Raw genomic sequence first — 17,151 nt, 5'->3', positions numbered from 1 at the left:
AAGGGAGCTGGGCATGTTTAACCTGGAGAAAAGGAGGTTAAGGGGTGATATGATAGCCATGTTCAAATATATAAAAGGATGTCACATAGAGGGAGAAAGGTTGTTTTCTGCTGCTCCAGAGAAGCAGACACGGAGCAATGGTTCCAAACTACAAGAAAAAAGATTCCACCTAAACATTAGGAAGAACTTCCTGACAGTAAGAGCTGTTCGACAGTGGAATTTGCTGCCAAGGAGTGTGGTGGAGTCTCCTTCTTTGGAGGTCTTTAAGCAGAGGCTTGACAACCATATGTCAGGAGTGCTCTGATGGTGTTTCCTGCTTGGCAGGGGGTTGGACTCGATGGCCCTTGTGGTCTCTTCCAACTCTATGATTCTATGATTCTTTTCTCCTACAGAAGTGACACAACTCTTGGACAAAATGCTCTTTTTTGAGGATCACGCTCTCCCTCTGTGCCGGCCCTTTCATTAGGCAAAATGAGGCAGCTGCTTCAAGAAGCTGAGTTGGGGTTTCAGGAAAAGGCAGCCATGGTTTTCTTTTAATAGCTATTTAATTTGTTTTGCCAGGGATTGGGAAAGATAGTTCTGGGATTTTCAGCCTCAGCTGTGAAATACTTGGTTCAAACACTTGGACCTTTAATCTTATCATTAAAGCTATGACTAAGTGGGGGGCGGGGAGGAAATAGCTTGGCTGGTCTTGGATGTTAGGCGCTGTGACTCAAGGTCGAGGGAGAACGGCATTTGCTTTTTTGCCTCAAGCAGCAAAATGTCTTGGGCCAGCTCTGTTTCCCCTTTGTTCTGTAAACCCCCAAACCCTCCCCCAAACTTACTGGGTACAGCGAAAGAAACAGCACATGAGTGGGGAAATGTGGGAAGAATTGGGAGAATGTTATGGATGTGGTATATCTTCATTTCAGTAAGGCTTTTGGCAAATTCTCCCAGGATATTCTTGTAGAGAAGCTGGTCAAATGTGGCCTGGATGAGGTAACTGTTAGGTGGCTTTGTAGCTGGTTAACTGATTGAATCCAAAGAGTGCTTACTAATGGTTCCTTGTCATCCCCCCAAAAAACTGGCAAAGTGGGGTGTTGCAGGATTGTCTTGGGCCTGTTGTTGTTCAACATCTTCGTAAATGACTTGGATGAAGCAATTGAGGGGATGTTCATCCAATTGGCAGATGACACCAAATTGGGAGAGGTAGCTAATGCCACAAAAGACAAAATCAGGATTCAAGATGACCTTAACAAATTGGAGAGCAGGGCCAAAACGAAGAAAATGAATTTCAGTAGGGACAAATATATCATGAGGGATGCCTGACTTGCCAGTAGTACTTGTGAAAAGTATCTAGGAGTCTTAGTAGACCACAAGCTTAACATGAGTCAACGGTGTGATGCAGTAGTAAAAAAAAGTGAATGCTATTCTAGGCTGCATCAACAGAACTAGAGTTTGAGATGAAGGGAAGTCATTGTACTGCTCTGTTCTGCCTTGGTCAGAAGACACCTAGAAAACTGTGTCACGTTCTGGGTGCCACAATTTAAGAAGGATATTGACAAGCTGGAATGTGCAGAGGAAGGCAACCAAAGGTCTGGAAACCAGCCTTATGAGGAATGGTTGGGGGAGTTGGATATGTTTAGCATGATGAAGAGAAGACTGAGAGGAGATATGATAGCCATCATCAAATATCTAAAGAGCTGTCACACAGAAGATGGAGCAAGCTTGTTTTCTCCTACTCCAGAGTCTGGGACCCAAACCAAAGGCTTCAAGTTACAAGGAAGAAGATTCTGAATAAACATTAGGAAGAATTTTCTGATGGTAAGAGCTGATTAACAGCGGAATGGATTCCCTCTGAAGGCGGTGGGCTCTCCTTCCTTGGAGGTTTTAAAGCATAGGTTGGATGGCCATCTGTCATGGATGCTTGCGTTGACATTCCTGCATTGCCAGGGGTTGGACTAGATGACCCTCGGGGCCCCTTCCAACTCTACAATTCTATGATTCTTCTATGAAGAGAGAATATGAGCTTGTATTTCACAGGAGGAAGATACTGAGATTAGAAGAAGGGTTGTGGTAGGCCACAAAGGTGGCTTCTGGGAAGCACAGGAAAAGTGGGGCTGGTGACCAGGTGAGAGAAAGTTGTAGCAACGGAGAGAGAGAGGAACAGCATCCAGCACAGTGCTTCAGGCGGCAATATGGGATGGTTGAAGAAAGTCAGGTGCTTCTAAGTAACTATGCAAATCACCTTAGTCTGCAATGATTTTTAAAAAGCCATTTTTAATGAAGCATTACAGTAATTATGCATTTAAACACACCAAATCTGGTCCCAACTGTGCTTCCTAAGCCCTTGATTACCATTCCTTCCTAAAAGTGTATTAGATACTGAAAAGCAGTAGAAACCATATTGTTACTTTTCAGCAATTAGCTAGGCCTTTCCCGCCTTTGCATCTTTAGTGGGAGATCCTGATTAGAACAAAACAAAGAAAAGGTTCCGTTTTCTTGCGGCGGAACGTCTTGAAAGGTTTGTTTTGCCACCAACGCGTACAGAAAAGGTAAAGGGAGGAAATGCAGGAGGAATTGGAGGGAAGGGGTGGGAGTGACAGGTCTGGAATGGGAAAGGATCCTCAAACAAAGGGAAAGGGCTGTAGCTCTGTGGAAAAGCACTTTCTTCGTGTGCAAAAGGTCCCAGGATCAAATCCTGATATCTCCAGGCAGGGCTGGAAAGAACTCCTGCTTGATAGTACAGTAATAGGCTATCTGACTTTCAGAAGAAGATGTTTCTGAAGATGTTCAGGGAAGTTTTTAATGTTTGATGTTGTAATATGTTTCAATTTGTTGGAAACCACACAGAGTGGCTGGGGGAACCCAGTCAGATGGGTGGCATATAATAATAATAATAATAATAATAATAATAATAATAATAAGCTTCCTATCTTCCCATTTCCTCTTCCTCCTCAGGTAGGCTATTATCTTTTATGCTGTATTGTAAAACATAACAATTTAACAGAGCTTATTTGAAAAGATACTACATTTGCACACTCAAAAACATTACACTGGCAAAATGGACAAATCCTCTTTGAATATAAGTTTAAACACCTCCACTCATTTCTTTATGACAGAAATGTAAGCTGAAATAAAATAAGTTAAAGGGCATTTCCGGATCTCTGACATCAGTTCTTCCAGTCCTTTCCACCACATGTAGTTCCCACCATGTTACTAACACAAGAGGAAAAGGGGGATTTGGCAAGGAGCAGGGAAGCTTGTGTAGGGAGTGCACCAGATGTAATTTATCAAGGTATTTCATTTCTCTTATACCATGCCTTTCCTCCAATGAGCACAAGGCACAATGGAATTCAGTACATACACTGGTGCATTTGGAATTCCAGGCGTTACCAGTGCAAAACGAAAGCCAGGAATGATGGAGGAGTGGCAACCATGTGACAAACATAAAATAATCCCAACTGCAGAGTTGAAACACCCACTGGTAAGTAAAAATCAGGTCAGGCATCTGTGGCCAACCTCCCACTGAACCTCGCATCCAGGAGTCAGAAATCCTTGTCAATCTACTGCAAATTACCCAAAGGCATGGCCAGCACTCACTTCTGGCGGCCTATCGTGAAGAAGGGTGGGTTGGGCCTCTCCCATCTGATGGCCACAGAGCTGGCCACATCCTGACACAGTTTAACTCAGAGGGCAGTCTGAGGGCAGTCTACTTGACTAACTTAGGCAGCATTCGAATGAGTCAAGTACCTCTACATTCTGAAGTGCGCAATGCACCATATCCTGCTTGGGAAGACGGCAGAACTTCTCAAAGTTAGTAATGACACCCAAACTCAAAATTAGCCTGTTCATAAGTTAGATCAAATAGTTTTGTAGTTCTCTAACGTATAACAAACCCTAACTTTGATCCAGTGAACCTTTAATATTTTCACAATTTAATTTAGGGTTGTTGTGTTGGGGTTTTCTTGCAGCTGTGCAAGTCTTGCATTGCTAAAAATCAACATTTTTTGCACATCCTCAGGTGCTGCTTTCTGTAACCCTTAACTTTCCCATCTGCAGTGCCCATGAGTGGAATGATTTTACTGTAACCCTTTCATTGCTCTTTGCCAAAGGGACCAGTCATTTAAAAATTCTTTGATCTGCATCTCCCTGTTCTTCTGCTTGCACCTCAGCCGCTGCCTCTGCCTGCACTGCCTCCACGTCACTTGACTGTAGCAATCAAAGCGCTTGTGAAAATAGCCAGTCGCTGCATGACTTTGTAATGTACGGGGGTTGGAATACAATGTCATGTTACTCACCATGTTCCCAAGCTGGAATTGATATTGCACATGCACAAAAATTCGGCAAGGTAGAGTTTGGTCAGGTCAGGATAAGGATTTGTGGCTGAGGTTCCTCAACCTGGCTTCAAATATTGAGTATTCTGTGCAACTTGGTACCTTCTAAAATGTGTATTTATTCCCACCTGACCAGCAAAAGCTGGACATGGGCAGCCAGACTGGTGATAAACTACGTTTGACTTGCCAGATTCTTTGGCTTAATTAGATCATTGTTACATCACTGGTGAGAATTATGAAAAACTATTAGGGTATTTACATAGTACCTACAATGTGCATAGCGCTTTACAAAGCACAAGAAGAGAAGTCCCTGCCCTGAGGAGCTTACAGTGAGACATTCAACATGAGAGTGACAACATAGGACGTACGGATCAATAGAAGAATATGTATTCATTGTTGTTACAGGAGCTTTGACTTACAGCACATGGCTTAAACATTTTTACTCAGAACTGCGTCACAGTTAAGTAGGACTTATTATTTAATAGGAGTATTCAAGATTGCATCCTTAGTTACAGTGAGGTGCAGGGTGCTAAGGGGTTATGTATGCCAAAGGCTTAACAGAAAATGTTCATCAGCCTGAAACAAAAAACCAGCTATTCTTTGCATTGGGGTAGAGAAGACAGGTTTGATAGGGGGCTACTGTGACAAAATCTTGACAGTTCTTTGTTTTAATGCATACTTGGTTTATATTTAAATCCGGTTATACTGATGAAGCTTTAAGTATCATTTATATTTCTAATGATCAAGTGCAGGTTAACAATGTTTTAAGCTATAAAGTCACATTCTCTTAACCTCGCGTAAATAGTGTATAAAGAAAGATAAGTGGAACAAATTTAAATAAATTGTGAACTTCAACCTGGTGTTTTATATTGCAAACAGTGCTCTTTGAAGAGAAGAAATGAAAACGGCAGAATGACCATTTTCCCTTTCACTGAAATTCCTAATGTATTGTTCCAGGATAACATGAAATGTAAGTCAGGGGTGGGTGGGTGTTTGATGATTGCAATGACAGTGCCACATGAATGCATTTGGCTAAAATCTGCATTAAATTGTACACCCTTTCCCAATCCTATGAAGGATTTGAAAACCATAATAAACAGTGATGTTTGCCCCTACAGTGCTAGGCCCCTACCTTGCCCAGGGCCAGCAAGGTGAAGCCCATTCACCGGCAAAGGAGTGGGAAAAGCCTGAGAAGGCAAAGCACACTTCAAAGACCCACAATGATGATACTTCTCTTGGATCTACCATAAGTGTATTTAGGGATCCTTAAGGGTTCTGTGACTCCTTTTTTATATACTTTGTACTTGGTTCGTGTGATGAATACAGTTAATTGAAAGGCTTTTCTTGCTCTTGAAAAAGTAAAGGGGGTATACTTTTTTCTTCATAAAGATTGGGGCGAAATTCCAATTTGGCACCGTTCTGTTCATTGCAACATTCTAGGAACGTGATGACCCCGTTACCCCAAGTCTTGAAGACATTTACTTGCAAGTGGATCCAGCTCTTTACTCCTAGAAAAGGCTTTAATGTTCACTTTGAACCAAGATGTCATCTCTACATACTGCTATTTTTTTTTTCAGTTGGAAAGAGATTTGATTGGCATTCACTTTTTAGCTAGGAAATGAAATTTAGTAGTAATAAATAATAGTAGTAGTAAATTTTAATAGTAAAAGGGTGCTCTTTCATTTCCAGCACTGGGGCTGGAAGAAGGGATTAGACACAAGTCCAACATGGGTTCTGTTAAAATCAATGGCCCATCTAACATCAATTCCGTTGGGGAGAATCTTTTGAATCTGGACAGAATTACTTATATGATACTGTCACTTAAAAAGAAAAAAGGTATAGGACCCCTGACAGTTCAGTCACGAATGACTCTGGGGTTGCGGCGCTCATCTCACTTTACTGGCCGAGGGAGCCGACGTTTGTCCGCAGAAAGTTTTTCCAGGTCAGAAGCATGACTAAGTCGCTTCTGGTGAAACCAGAACAGCACACAGAAATGCCATTTACCTTCCAGCCGGAGTGGTACCTATTTATCTACTTGCACTTTGACGTGCTTTTGAACTGCTAGGTTGGCAGGAGCAGGGACCGAGCAACGAGAGCCAGTGTGGTGTAGTGGTTAAGAGCGGTAGTCTTGTAATCTGGGGAACTGGGTTCGCGTCTCCGCTCCTCCACATGCAGCTGCTGGGTGACCTTGGGCCAGTCACACTTCCCTGAAGTCTCTCAGCCCCACTCACCTCACAGAGTGTTTGTTGTGGGGGAGGAAGGGAAAGGAGAATGTTAGCCGCTTTGAGACTCCTTAAAGGGAGTGAAAGGCGGGATATCAAATCCAAACTCTTCTTCTTCTTCTTCACCACCCGCGTCCCTTACTGTCACTTACAATCATATTAACAAAGATTTTGATCTTCTGTTGTTATTTTTCAAGATGGTCTTCAATTCAGTCCCCCAGGCCTCTAGCTAAAAAAAGGGATCTGATGGTGAAATCACACTTTATGAACTCTTCCAGCATTTGTTGCTTTCACTAAAAGCAGTCATGGGGCCCCTGTTTGCAACAGAACTGGGAGAGGGATGTTTAATCCCCACCTTGCACCATTTCCCCAACTTCGCTCCCTGCTGCCACTGCTATTAGCTACAGAGGAGGTGCTGTAGCAGCTTCAGGGAATCAGGGAAGTCAGAGTTGAGAGGGCTACAGCTCCCTCACCTGAGAGTCATGAGTGATCAAATTTGAAGAATTCCTCTCCACTGCTTTTAATTAAAATATAGTAAGGAGATATACCACGTTATGTGAACTTTGACCCTCTGGCAGCAGTGCTATAAAATATTACTACTGCCAGTTGAGCAGACAGTACTAAGCTAAATGGACCCTTGGTTTGATTCTGACCAGCTCTGATGCCATCAGTATAGTTTTGAACTTAAGGGTGTGTTTTTTTGCTCAAATGTGTATCACGTTACATTTATTTATGCTGAACAGTAGTTGCCATTTTGTTGCCCGCTCCTGCGAAGCTTACTCAAGTGTCTTAGGTGAAAGACACAAGCTTTTTGAAAGTCCAAGTATACAATTTCTACCAGAACACCCCTGTCCCTTGTTGACATCCTTGTTGACACTCTCAAAGAAGGTCAGTGAAACAGAGCTTTCCTTTGTCAAAGCCATGCTGATTCTTCTTGAGCAAGGCTCCTCATGCTTGATCGTTTTAGAGTTTAATAATGCTTTTCATCCTAGAACTTCTTCTCATGTCACCTCCACTTGACTGAGTTCTTCACACTTGCTCCTTTGAAAAGTTGGTTCAGGCGTGGATATCTCTCCTGTGTCTTTCTCAGTGAAGACATACAAACGCAAATCATTCAGAAGAAGAGTTTGGACCTGAAGAGTTCAGCACCTCTGAAAGCTCCATTTCCTCCTTTTATCGCAGCTTTCATTTCATCAGCTATTGGAAACACAGTATTTGGGACCGTATTTAAGATAATATTTAAGATTTTCATTGTTGGTCTTTAATGTTCTAGCAATATGCTCCTAAACTGACATTTGCTTTGCCGGATTTTGTTATCCTTTGGGCAAAACTTCTTAGGTTTTTAAAAAACCATTTCCTTGCTCCTTCACCATGCTGGCATTTGCTTGGTCGGCTAACCCATTCACACATCGCCCAAAAAAAAAGAGGACAGTAGAGGACACAACTTTGCACAACAGCTGTCTACGCATGTAGCTTAGAAGCACAGAAATATTTTCTGTAATTTAAATAAAATATACATCACTGCTGACCATCGTTGGGAAGACGGTCAGTAGGTTCTCTGTGTTCCTGCTGCATTTGCTTCCCAAGTGCTAAGCTCCTCATAAATTTTTAGGCACCAGGCAAAAACATCAATCTTCAACCAGGTTGTTGGCTGATTAATATTATACAGCCTTTTAAATGTGTTTGTGGTAGGAGGGGGGTGTTGTTTTGTTGGTTCTGTTATAATTATATATTTGTGCTTCTATCTTGTATTTTTATCTTGTGAACTGAGCTGAATATCTTTTGGTGAAGGTTGATATATCAGTCTAATAAATAAAAATAAAACAAATAACTGTTGATGGATAGTTATTTGATCTTTTTTTATTTCTTTGTTACCTTTTCATCCGATGAGCTCAAGGTGGAATGCATGGTTCTCCCCCTCCCCATTTTATCTTCACAACAACCCTGTGAGGTAGGTTGAGCTAAGAGACAGAGACTGGCCCAAGGACACCCAAGGTCAGACTTGGATAGGGCAGGCCTTCAACCACATTTCCCCACAATCCGCCCGCCCATATACACAGGATGGTGGCAGAAATCTACAAAAGGGTTCAAACCACAGGATCAATGCGCACCTCAGGCTCCTAATCTGTGGGCTACATCCTAGCTGAGCTTCCATTGTTGTCATTTAAAATAATTTCCAAGCATTTTGGAGAGAATTGATCCTCTTGAGTCTCCCTTTCTACTTTTCTAAAATGACTTCTCCTTTTTTAAAAAAGTTCTTTTCCATTGACATCAACTGTGACTCTGCTGGGTTTTTGCATATATGTTGAATCTGATAGCATTATGGACAGTGCTTCTAATCAGTTTGACAACACTTAACATCTCTCATCTGTTCCTTGGTGCTACATAGAATTGAGTCCAGGGTCACCTCCTCTCTGATTGCTTCTATGGCCAACTCTTCTAAGTGACAATCATTTCGAGAAATTTTGTTGTGCTCCAAGCATGTGTTGATGCAATCTATGTGAGGGTAACTGAAGGTTAAATGGGTGGGCTGTTCTGCCTGAGATGTGTGGATGTCCTGATGACGAAAAGTGATGCCAAAAGCAGTCCCATAGAAATTGACCCTAGATTTTTTTATATATATTTTTGGTGAAATGGGTCGTTGAATTCTGGGAGCCATTCATCAACATGTGGTCCTTTAAATCAATTCACCCTGGTTTTGTAAGAGAAACACACATGTTGAAGCTGTCTTCCACGTGCATAGCTAATATCAATGCAAACTGCATTTGGATGTGCAATGCATCCACATCACAATGCTCATATGTATTCTACTGAATTGGCTTGATAAATCTTTTGATGCAGGTAGAAGAGCAACATTCCCATTCAAGGCAATTAGTTTGTGATGCACAACTAGAGCTGGATTTCAGGCCGGTGACCCTAGGATGTTAGTTTTTATGCTGTCTGTTGAAACCCCTTCCCACTCTGTATATAACAAACACTGTTGTAATTATGAAGTTATTTTTCTATGATTTGGGCATCGTATTAGCACCAGGGCTCTACACACACACACAATAGATGATGATAGATAGATAGATAGATGATAGATAGATAGAAGATAGAGTGTGTGTGTATAGTATGTATGTATGTATGTATGTATGTATGTATGTATGTATGTATATAGTGAAATGTAGAAAGAGATGGCCAGTTTTTCTTGAGTTCAGATTTTCTTGAGTTCAGATTTCAAGCAAGTGAACTTAATCCCAGTGTTCTCAGCATCTCCTTGTGCCAGTCACAATTTCTAATTAGCTTTCCCAATGGAGGAAGAAGATGGATTATATTTTAATATCCAGAGACTAAAATTAGTTTATATTTTAGCAAGTTAGCACTTCTTAGCAGTTGATTTACTCTTGAAGCTGCAAAATCTGCGAGCTTTGCAATTAATCATGCGTTGGTCATTTTCTTTCAAAAAATGTTCATTTTGTCTGTCTGGATCATAATAGGGGAAAACATGTAATTTATGCAGTTTAGAAATTATAGCCTTGTGTTTAACTATGTCATAATATATTTTCTCACCCATTCATTGTTCTTAACATGATAAAAGAATACAATTTTCCAGAGATTCATTTAATCACCCTCCTTTAAAGAGAACATTCAACGGGTAGCTATAATTTAAGCATTAAAACAATTAGATATTTATAAATATCTAATTATTTTAGTTTTTTATGTGTTGTACATTTTAGCGTGTGAACACTACCCTTTTAAAAATGTGTGCATGCATCCATGTTTACAGGTTTAAAATAGTTTTTATCCAGACAAAGAGGCACCATGCTACAGGTGTTAAAAGTCAATAACATAATTGCCGAATTTTAAAATCACAGTGAATATGCTCAAAATTTACTTGCTATCCAAGAGTAAATCATGATTTTTAGCACACTTTAGCCAACCTCTACCAAAATATTAACCTGTAGACTGTTTGACATGCAAGAATAGTATATTAAAATGCTGGCTGCATACTGATCACTCACTATGCTGTGGCAGCAAATCAATTAGGCTACCAATTGTGTTCATTAGAACTCATTTAAATCTCAATTAAAAAGTTAATTAAAAGTAAGAGTGAAGAGGAAATCATGTCTAACATTCATATTAAATCCAAATCACCAAATTTATTTCAAATCCAAATCAACAATCAGGGTTGCCATTTTTTTAAAAAAAAGAGGGGAGGAAACATGTTAATCCAATATATTTGCTTTGTAAATGGTTGTCTGAAATTTGCTTTTCTGGGTAGTCTTTGTTGTATTAAAACCCTGCTTTTTTCAGGCAGCAAGTATGAATACTGTCCTAACACACGTTTCCATTGCCCACAAACCTCCGCAGCACATTTGGGCTGCAATCTTATATATACACATGTACTTAAGAGTTCAATGGGACTTCCTTCTATGTAGAATTGGGATTGCACTGTCAGTTTCTTATCCAGAGTCTTACATGTTCTCCCTTTACTCATCCCATAATTCCATTTCCATTCACCGTAGTGGAGGTAACATATCTATGCATTTGTAAAGCTACTCTGTGTGAATGTTCTTGTGCTCGGGGATGTCCATGCTTGAATTTTTAAGCAAATGTGCACACAGAAACTTAGATGTCCTTTAACAAGTTGACTAATGAATTACGCTGTGAGACTATTACAGATCACTCTGCTGCTTGCTTCTGTCCAACTGGCACGTACTTATTTAGACATATATACTCTGTCCTTTAAAATAATCCCCCCAGGAGCCTTATATCATTGAAAAAAGAACATTTTTGTAAAACAACAACAACCCACAATTCAATATGGGACGAAACATATAAAAACACATCAGCATAATAACAAATGCAAGAGTTAGCAAAAAATAATTTGATAATTAAAAAGTCTTGAGAAATAAAAATGCCTTAAAGCAGAGAGTGGGGGGACCTGGTGGGGGCTTCATACTTGCAAACTTTCAAAGAAAATAGATACAAACATGGTAGAATACTAAGCACAAGCCAATATGTCAAGAACATAAGACAAGCCCTGGCCCAGACCCAAAGGCCTATCTACTTTAGCATCCCGTTTCCCATACCGGCCAGGCAGATTACTATAGGAAGCCCATAAGCAGGAGAAATGGGTAGGGCTGGGCAAATCGGACCATTTTGGTGTCACTCAGTTTCTTTGTTCCCCTCCCCATATTTGTTTATATTTCCACATCAGTATGGATTATTGTTATTGTTATTATTTTAAATGCCCTGTGAAAATTCACCAACATTTTCGTGTGAATTTCTCTTGATAGATGTATTTGGCAAACAATTTTCCCTAATAGACACATTTTTGCAAAGCAGTTTCTGGATGTTGTGTATGCATTTTTTAAAACAACAAATATATATATATATATATATATATATATATATATATATATTCATTTCTGTGCACACTTTATCCCCATAGATGCATTTTTGAACATATTGCACAGCTGGAGAACTGCACTGCAAAATTTGGAGAAGTTTTGAAAGATGGCTGCGTTTTGGTTCACGCGTTGTTTCAAAAAGTGCAAGTGGAGGAGCTTAACCTTTAAACACAATGTGAATTGAATTTATCCTCCACAAGAGGGAGAAAGCCTTTTCCTCCTGTTGCTTCCCCCAAACTGATAAACTGCCTCTGCTCCTAGGAGGTTGTATAAAGCCATCATGACTGGTAGCCATATCCACCATGAATCAATCTAATTCCCTTTTAAAGACATCTAAAATGGTGGCTGTCCACATCTCTTGGCCAAGGCATCTAAAATGGTTGTTGTCCCCACCTCTTCTGCCAGCAAATGCCACAAGTAAGCTTTGTACTGCTGTGTTGCCGAGTGGTGCAAATCTGTCGAACTCCAATTACTTGTGGGAATTCATTTCCCACCAGTTTGTACCCAGTTTCTCCCCTCTCTCCTTTATGTGCACCCTTATTTGGACTTCACTGGCATCTGTTCAGCCCAGTTAGGAATTTAAAAGAGCCAGGCAGCCCAAGCTCTGAACTGCAACAATCCTGGGTGGTTATTACGTCGCTTTGCAGCTTGCTGCGTGATGCAAATGACAGCGGAATTATGATATAGTAAGGGCGATATATCTGTTCCCATTTATAAGCTCTTTTTATGTGCTGAAGAACTTGGGGCTTCCTTTCCCTTTGTTTCCTCAAGGCCCAATAAAAGCAGCCCCCGAGGTGGCTGTGAGACTCTCCCTGACAAGGCACGGAAAGCATCCGACTAATTTTATATGCAGTTCTTGGCACTGAGGTCTGGGCAGAGGTGGGTTGGGTCCACCCATACTTCAGTCTCATTAATCATTTGGCTCTCTCCCTCTCTCTGCACCCCCCCTTTCACCACCGCTCCCACCCCCACCCCACCCCTTGCAGCATCTTCTGGAGGAACCCTTCTCTTTATTCATTCAGACAACCCTTTGGATTAAACAGAGCCAGCTAAATGTCAAACCAAATCTGAGTCTTGATGCAGATAATCATTTCAATAATATTTCTCCATTTGTGCCCAAACACCCAGGGAATAAAGCTTTTCTGCTGTCAGGTAGTGTAAGACTGCAGTTGGTGTAAATGCTTGACATTGAGCCAGATGGCTTAGCCGTGCTTCAAACATATGTTCAACAAGCAGGCTTGCACACATTGGAATTTTATTATTTTGAACTGGTGAGGCATGCATATTTATTTACTTGACCCCTTCCGGTGTCACTTTGGTTTTAAAACAATCAGTTATAAAGCTCCCCCAAGCAGCAGGGTAGGCCTGGCTTATAAGCCCCTGTCAGCTTTGCAGTGCATTCTGCAGGAAAAGCATTTCCCTTTTAAGGCTTCCATTTATCTATTTTAAGAAAAGGGGGAAGTCCATACTTTTTCTTCTTTTTAATGTTTCCCTAGTGCTTGCAGTACACACATGCGCCTATTCAAAACATAGCAAAACCAAGAATTCTAATTCTTAAATACATAAAGCTTATTAATTTAATCCCGATCCCTTCACCTCACACTTTTCTCTTCTGTTAACTTTAACATCCATGGCTGGATGTTCCAAAGGTCTGTTTCTGCACATGAAAAATGACTTTTCCTCACAACAGAGCATAATGCAAGACGCCCTCAGAGACTCAGTTGTATGTGTGGAGCGTATAGCTTGGGCAAATGATGTAGAACAGCCCAAATGACATTCATACACAAACACACAATTTATTGCATTCTTGGGGCACAAGGCCTGTCACAAGATCATTGCTTTTCTAATCCAGACATTTGGGTGTGTCACCCTGCTGATCCTATGCCAAACAGCTGAGAGGAACTTGCATGAGATATCAAGTCTACACAGCTGCATTTCCCCTGAATTTGTGCATTGTCCTAAAAAATCTGGATATTTTAGGAACTGCCTTATTCACTAGGAACCACACACACACACACACACACACACACACACACCAAAATTAAGACCTGAAGATACAACATGCACATATGATAGGCATAGGAAACTCGACCCTCCAGATGTTTTGGGACTACAACTCCCATCATCCCTGACCACTGGTCCTGTTAGCTAGGCATGATGGGAGTTGTAGTCCCAAAACATCTGGAGGGCCGAGTTTGCCTAGGCCTGACATAAGATCTAAAACAGAATGAAATCAAGAACAGGATAAAAACAAAAATAAATCCAGAGAAATGCAGTAGGGATTGAGATCAATACGACAAATCTAAAATATACTACCAGTAATAATAATTGAAAGGGAAAAGCCTGGGAATCAGCTGTTGGTGAAATGATTATGGAACCTAGGGCGTAGGTTCCATAATAAAGGGGCCAACACTGAAAAGGTAGCCACCTGATGAACATTATTTAACAGGGATATTTGGAGGAATACCCAAGAGGAAACAGTCCTTCAGAAAACCTGGCCACAAACTGTTTAGGACTTTAAAGGTTAATACCAGGACTTAAATTTGACCTTGCAAATGGAACGGGAGCCAGCACAGATGGCAAAGCAGTTGCATGATATGATTGATCCAGCCAGTACCTCACATCAAACTTCTGCTACAAACAGGCCAAACCCTACGCCAAAGGATAAATGGACATAAATCTGACATCAGGAATCACAAGCCAGTAGAAGAACACTTAAGTCTCCGAGGACATTCTGTACTAGATTTCAAAGTACAGTGGTGCCTCGCAAGACAAAATTAATCCGTTCAGCAAGTCTCTTCGTCTAGCGTTTTTTTCGTCTTGTGAAGCAAGCCCATTGACGGATTAGCGGATTAGCGCTATTAGCGCTATTAGCGGCTTTTAGCGGCTTAGCGGCTTAGCGGATAAGCAGATAAGCGGCTTAGCGGCTTAGAAAAAGGGGGGGGGAGGAAAAAAAACCCCGCAGGAACTCGCAAGACATTTTCGTCTTGCGAAGCAAGCCCATAGGAAATTCGTTTTGTGAAGCACCTCCAAAACGGAAAACCCTTTCGTCTAGCGGGTTTTCCGTCTTGTGAGGCATTCGTCTTGCGGGGCACCACTGTAGTTGTCTTATTACAAAAGAATTTCAGAAATAGACTGGAAAGAGAAGTTGCTGAATTGGAACTTATTCCCAAACTTAAAACCAGGGAGAGCCCTGGTCTGAATAGAGACATTGGATTCTTATCTCATTATACATGATAAAGCTATTTTTTGCCATCTCACCCCTTGCTTTTTCTTGTAAGACCAACTGCAGTCGTTAACAGTCATCAACAGGTTTACCACACCTATCAGCCAATCACCCATTCCCACCACCCTCCTGAGTAATACCCCTCCCCACTCTCTCACTATATATAAGGGTCTGGTGACTTCTGTTTCAGTGTATCTGAAGAAGTGTGCATGCACACGAAAGCTCATACCAAGAACAAACTTAGTTGGGTCTCTAAGGTGCTACTGGAAGCACCTTACACGGCTACCTACCTGTAACTTCTGCTACCCCTGTTTTGGACCATTTTCAAAGACAGTCCCACAGTAAAGCACACAGAAGTTAGCAGAGTGTAGATAATTGTAGCTCGGCTATCTCTGTCCATATATGGTCTTGGGTGATATAAGTTGGTAGAAGGAGGTCTGATCCACTGAGGCATCCGTGCCTGGATCCAAAACACACAGCATACTAGCCCAATGTTTTAGGAGGAGTGCAACTTCCGCAAAGACAGGTCAACCCCCATTCAGCTGAACAGGCAACCAAGCACTTGTCTGGACTGAAGCTCCGCTTATTGGCCTTCACCCAGTCCATTTGTGTGGCCAGGCACTGATTCAGAGCACCAAGTGCCTCACTTAGATTTGATGAGGAGAGACCACTTTCCCCATCGTTTCCTGTCACTCAGTACTGGACCATCTCGCTTCTGATCTCTCACTATGGCAGCATCTCTTGACCAAGCTATTGGCCTGCTGGTTGTCACCTTCCACAAATACGCCGGCAAGGATGGCGATAAGAACACCCTAAGCAAGAAGGTGGTGCTGGAGGAGACTCTTGAGAGTCCCATGGACTGCAAGAAGATCAAACCTCTCCATTCTTAAGGAAATCAGCCCTGAGTGCTCACTCGAAGGACAGATCGTGAAGCTGAGGCTCCAGTACTTTGGCCACCTCATGAGAAGAGAAGACTCCCTGGAAAAGACCCTGATGTTGGGAAAGATAGAGGGCACAAGGAGAAGGGGACGGCAGAGGACGAGATGGTTGGACGGTGTTCTCGAAGCTACAAACATGAGTCTGACCAAACTGCGGGAGGCAGTGGAAGACAGAAGTGCCTGGCGTGCTCTGGTCCATGGGGTCACGAAGAGTCGCACACGACTAAACGACTAAAACAAAGCAAGAAGGAATTGAAGGAGCTGATCCAGAAGGAGCTCACCATTGGACTGAAACTGCAGGACTCAGAGATACAGGCATTAATGAAAGATCTGGACTGCAATAGGGACCAAGTGGTGAACTTCCAGGAATACGTCACTTTCTTGGGTGCCCTGGTAATGATTTACAACGAAGCTTTGAGTTCATAAATGTACACCTCGGTGGGTTGAGGTTTTGTGGTTCGGGATTATACCTCTGTATGTCCCATAAAATTTAAGTTTTAAAAGATTTGATGAGGAGAGCTGGAGCTGTGTGTCAGCCAAATACTGGGGCCACCTCAGTGCACATCTCCAGATAACCTCTCGCACTGGTTTCATGTAGAGATTCTCCACATAATGGCTCATGAGGGTGGGTGGGTGGGTGGGAAGAAAATCCTAAATGATCAAGAAATCCTCCCGCTCATGGAGAACCTCTGGAGAGAGGAAGTGGAGAGGATAACAATTACCCCTTCACTTCCAGCAGAACCACCTACCTTCAAGCAACAGCAAAGGTGTCAGAAATTTATTCATTGCCTTGTTCTTCAAGGCTCAGCCCATAAAAATGGAGCCTACCATGGGCAGAAGGTTGCCGGTACAAGGTGGTACAGCTGGTACGTGCACAGATATCAGAGGGAAACGTGTTGGGTGGGGGTTTGGGTTGAAAGGCCAGACCCACCCCCCACCCCCGGTACTAATCAATAAGCTGAGTGATAACCTATGCAAGCATTCTGCAGAAGGGGGAAATATGAATTCCATGAAAGAAATTATTTATTGCTAATAATCCAGCCGGTTTCTAAT

At 41.8% G+C, this 17,151-nt stretch overlaps 1 protein-coding gene across 1 annotated transcript; it reads left to right on the top strand.

Annotated features, from left to right (window-relative positions):
• Positions 1 to 15,814: 15,814 nt before the first annotated feature.
• LOC309337315 (protein S100-A6-like) lies at positions 15,815 to 16,572 on the top strand. The gene is made up of 2 exons (XM_081854095.1): positions 15,815 to 15,984; positions 16,348 to 16,572. The coding sequence occupies exons 1-2, from the start codon at positions 15,889 to 15,891 to the stop codon at positions 16,522 to 16,524; spliced, it is 273 nt and encodes a 90-aa protein (XP_081710221.1). The 5' UTR covers positions 15,815 to 15,888; the 3' UTR covers positions 16,525 to 16,572.
• Positions 16,573 to 17,151: the final 579 nt, after the last annotated feature.

This window comes from Podarcis erhardii (assembly GCF_964252035.2).
Source record: "Podarcis erhardii genome assembly, chromosome: 1".
Lineage (NCBI taxonomy): Eukaryota > Metazoa > Chordata > Lepidosauria > Squamata > Lacertidae > Podarcis > Podarcis erhardii.
Note: the sequence above shows the minus strand (reverse complement) of the source record. Positions and strands in the feature narration are given on the sequence as shown.

Coding starts and splice junctions, on each gene's coding strand:
- LOC309337315 (XM_081854095.1), top strand. CDS start 15,889: ATGGCAGCATCTCTTGACCAAGCTATTGGCCTGCTGGTTGTCACCTTC. Junction 15,985..16,347: donor AGAACACCCTAAGCAAGAAG/GTGGTGCTGGAG, acceptor CAAAGCAAGAAG/GAATTGAAGGAGCTGATCCA.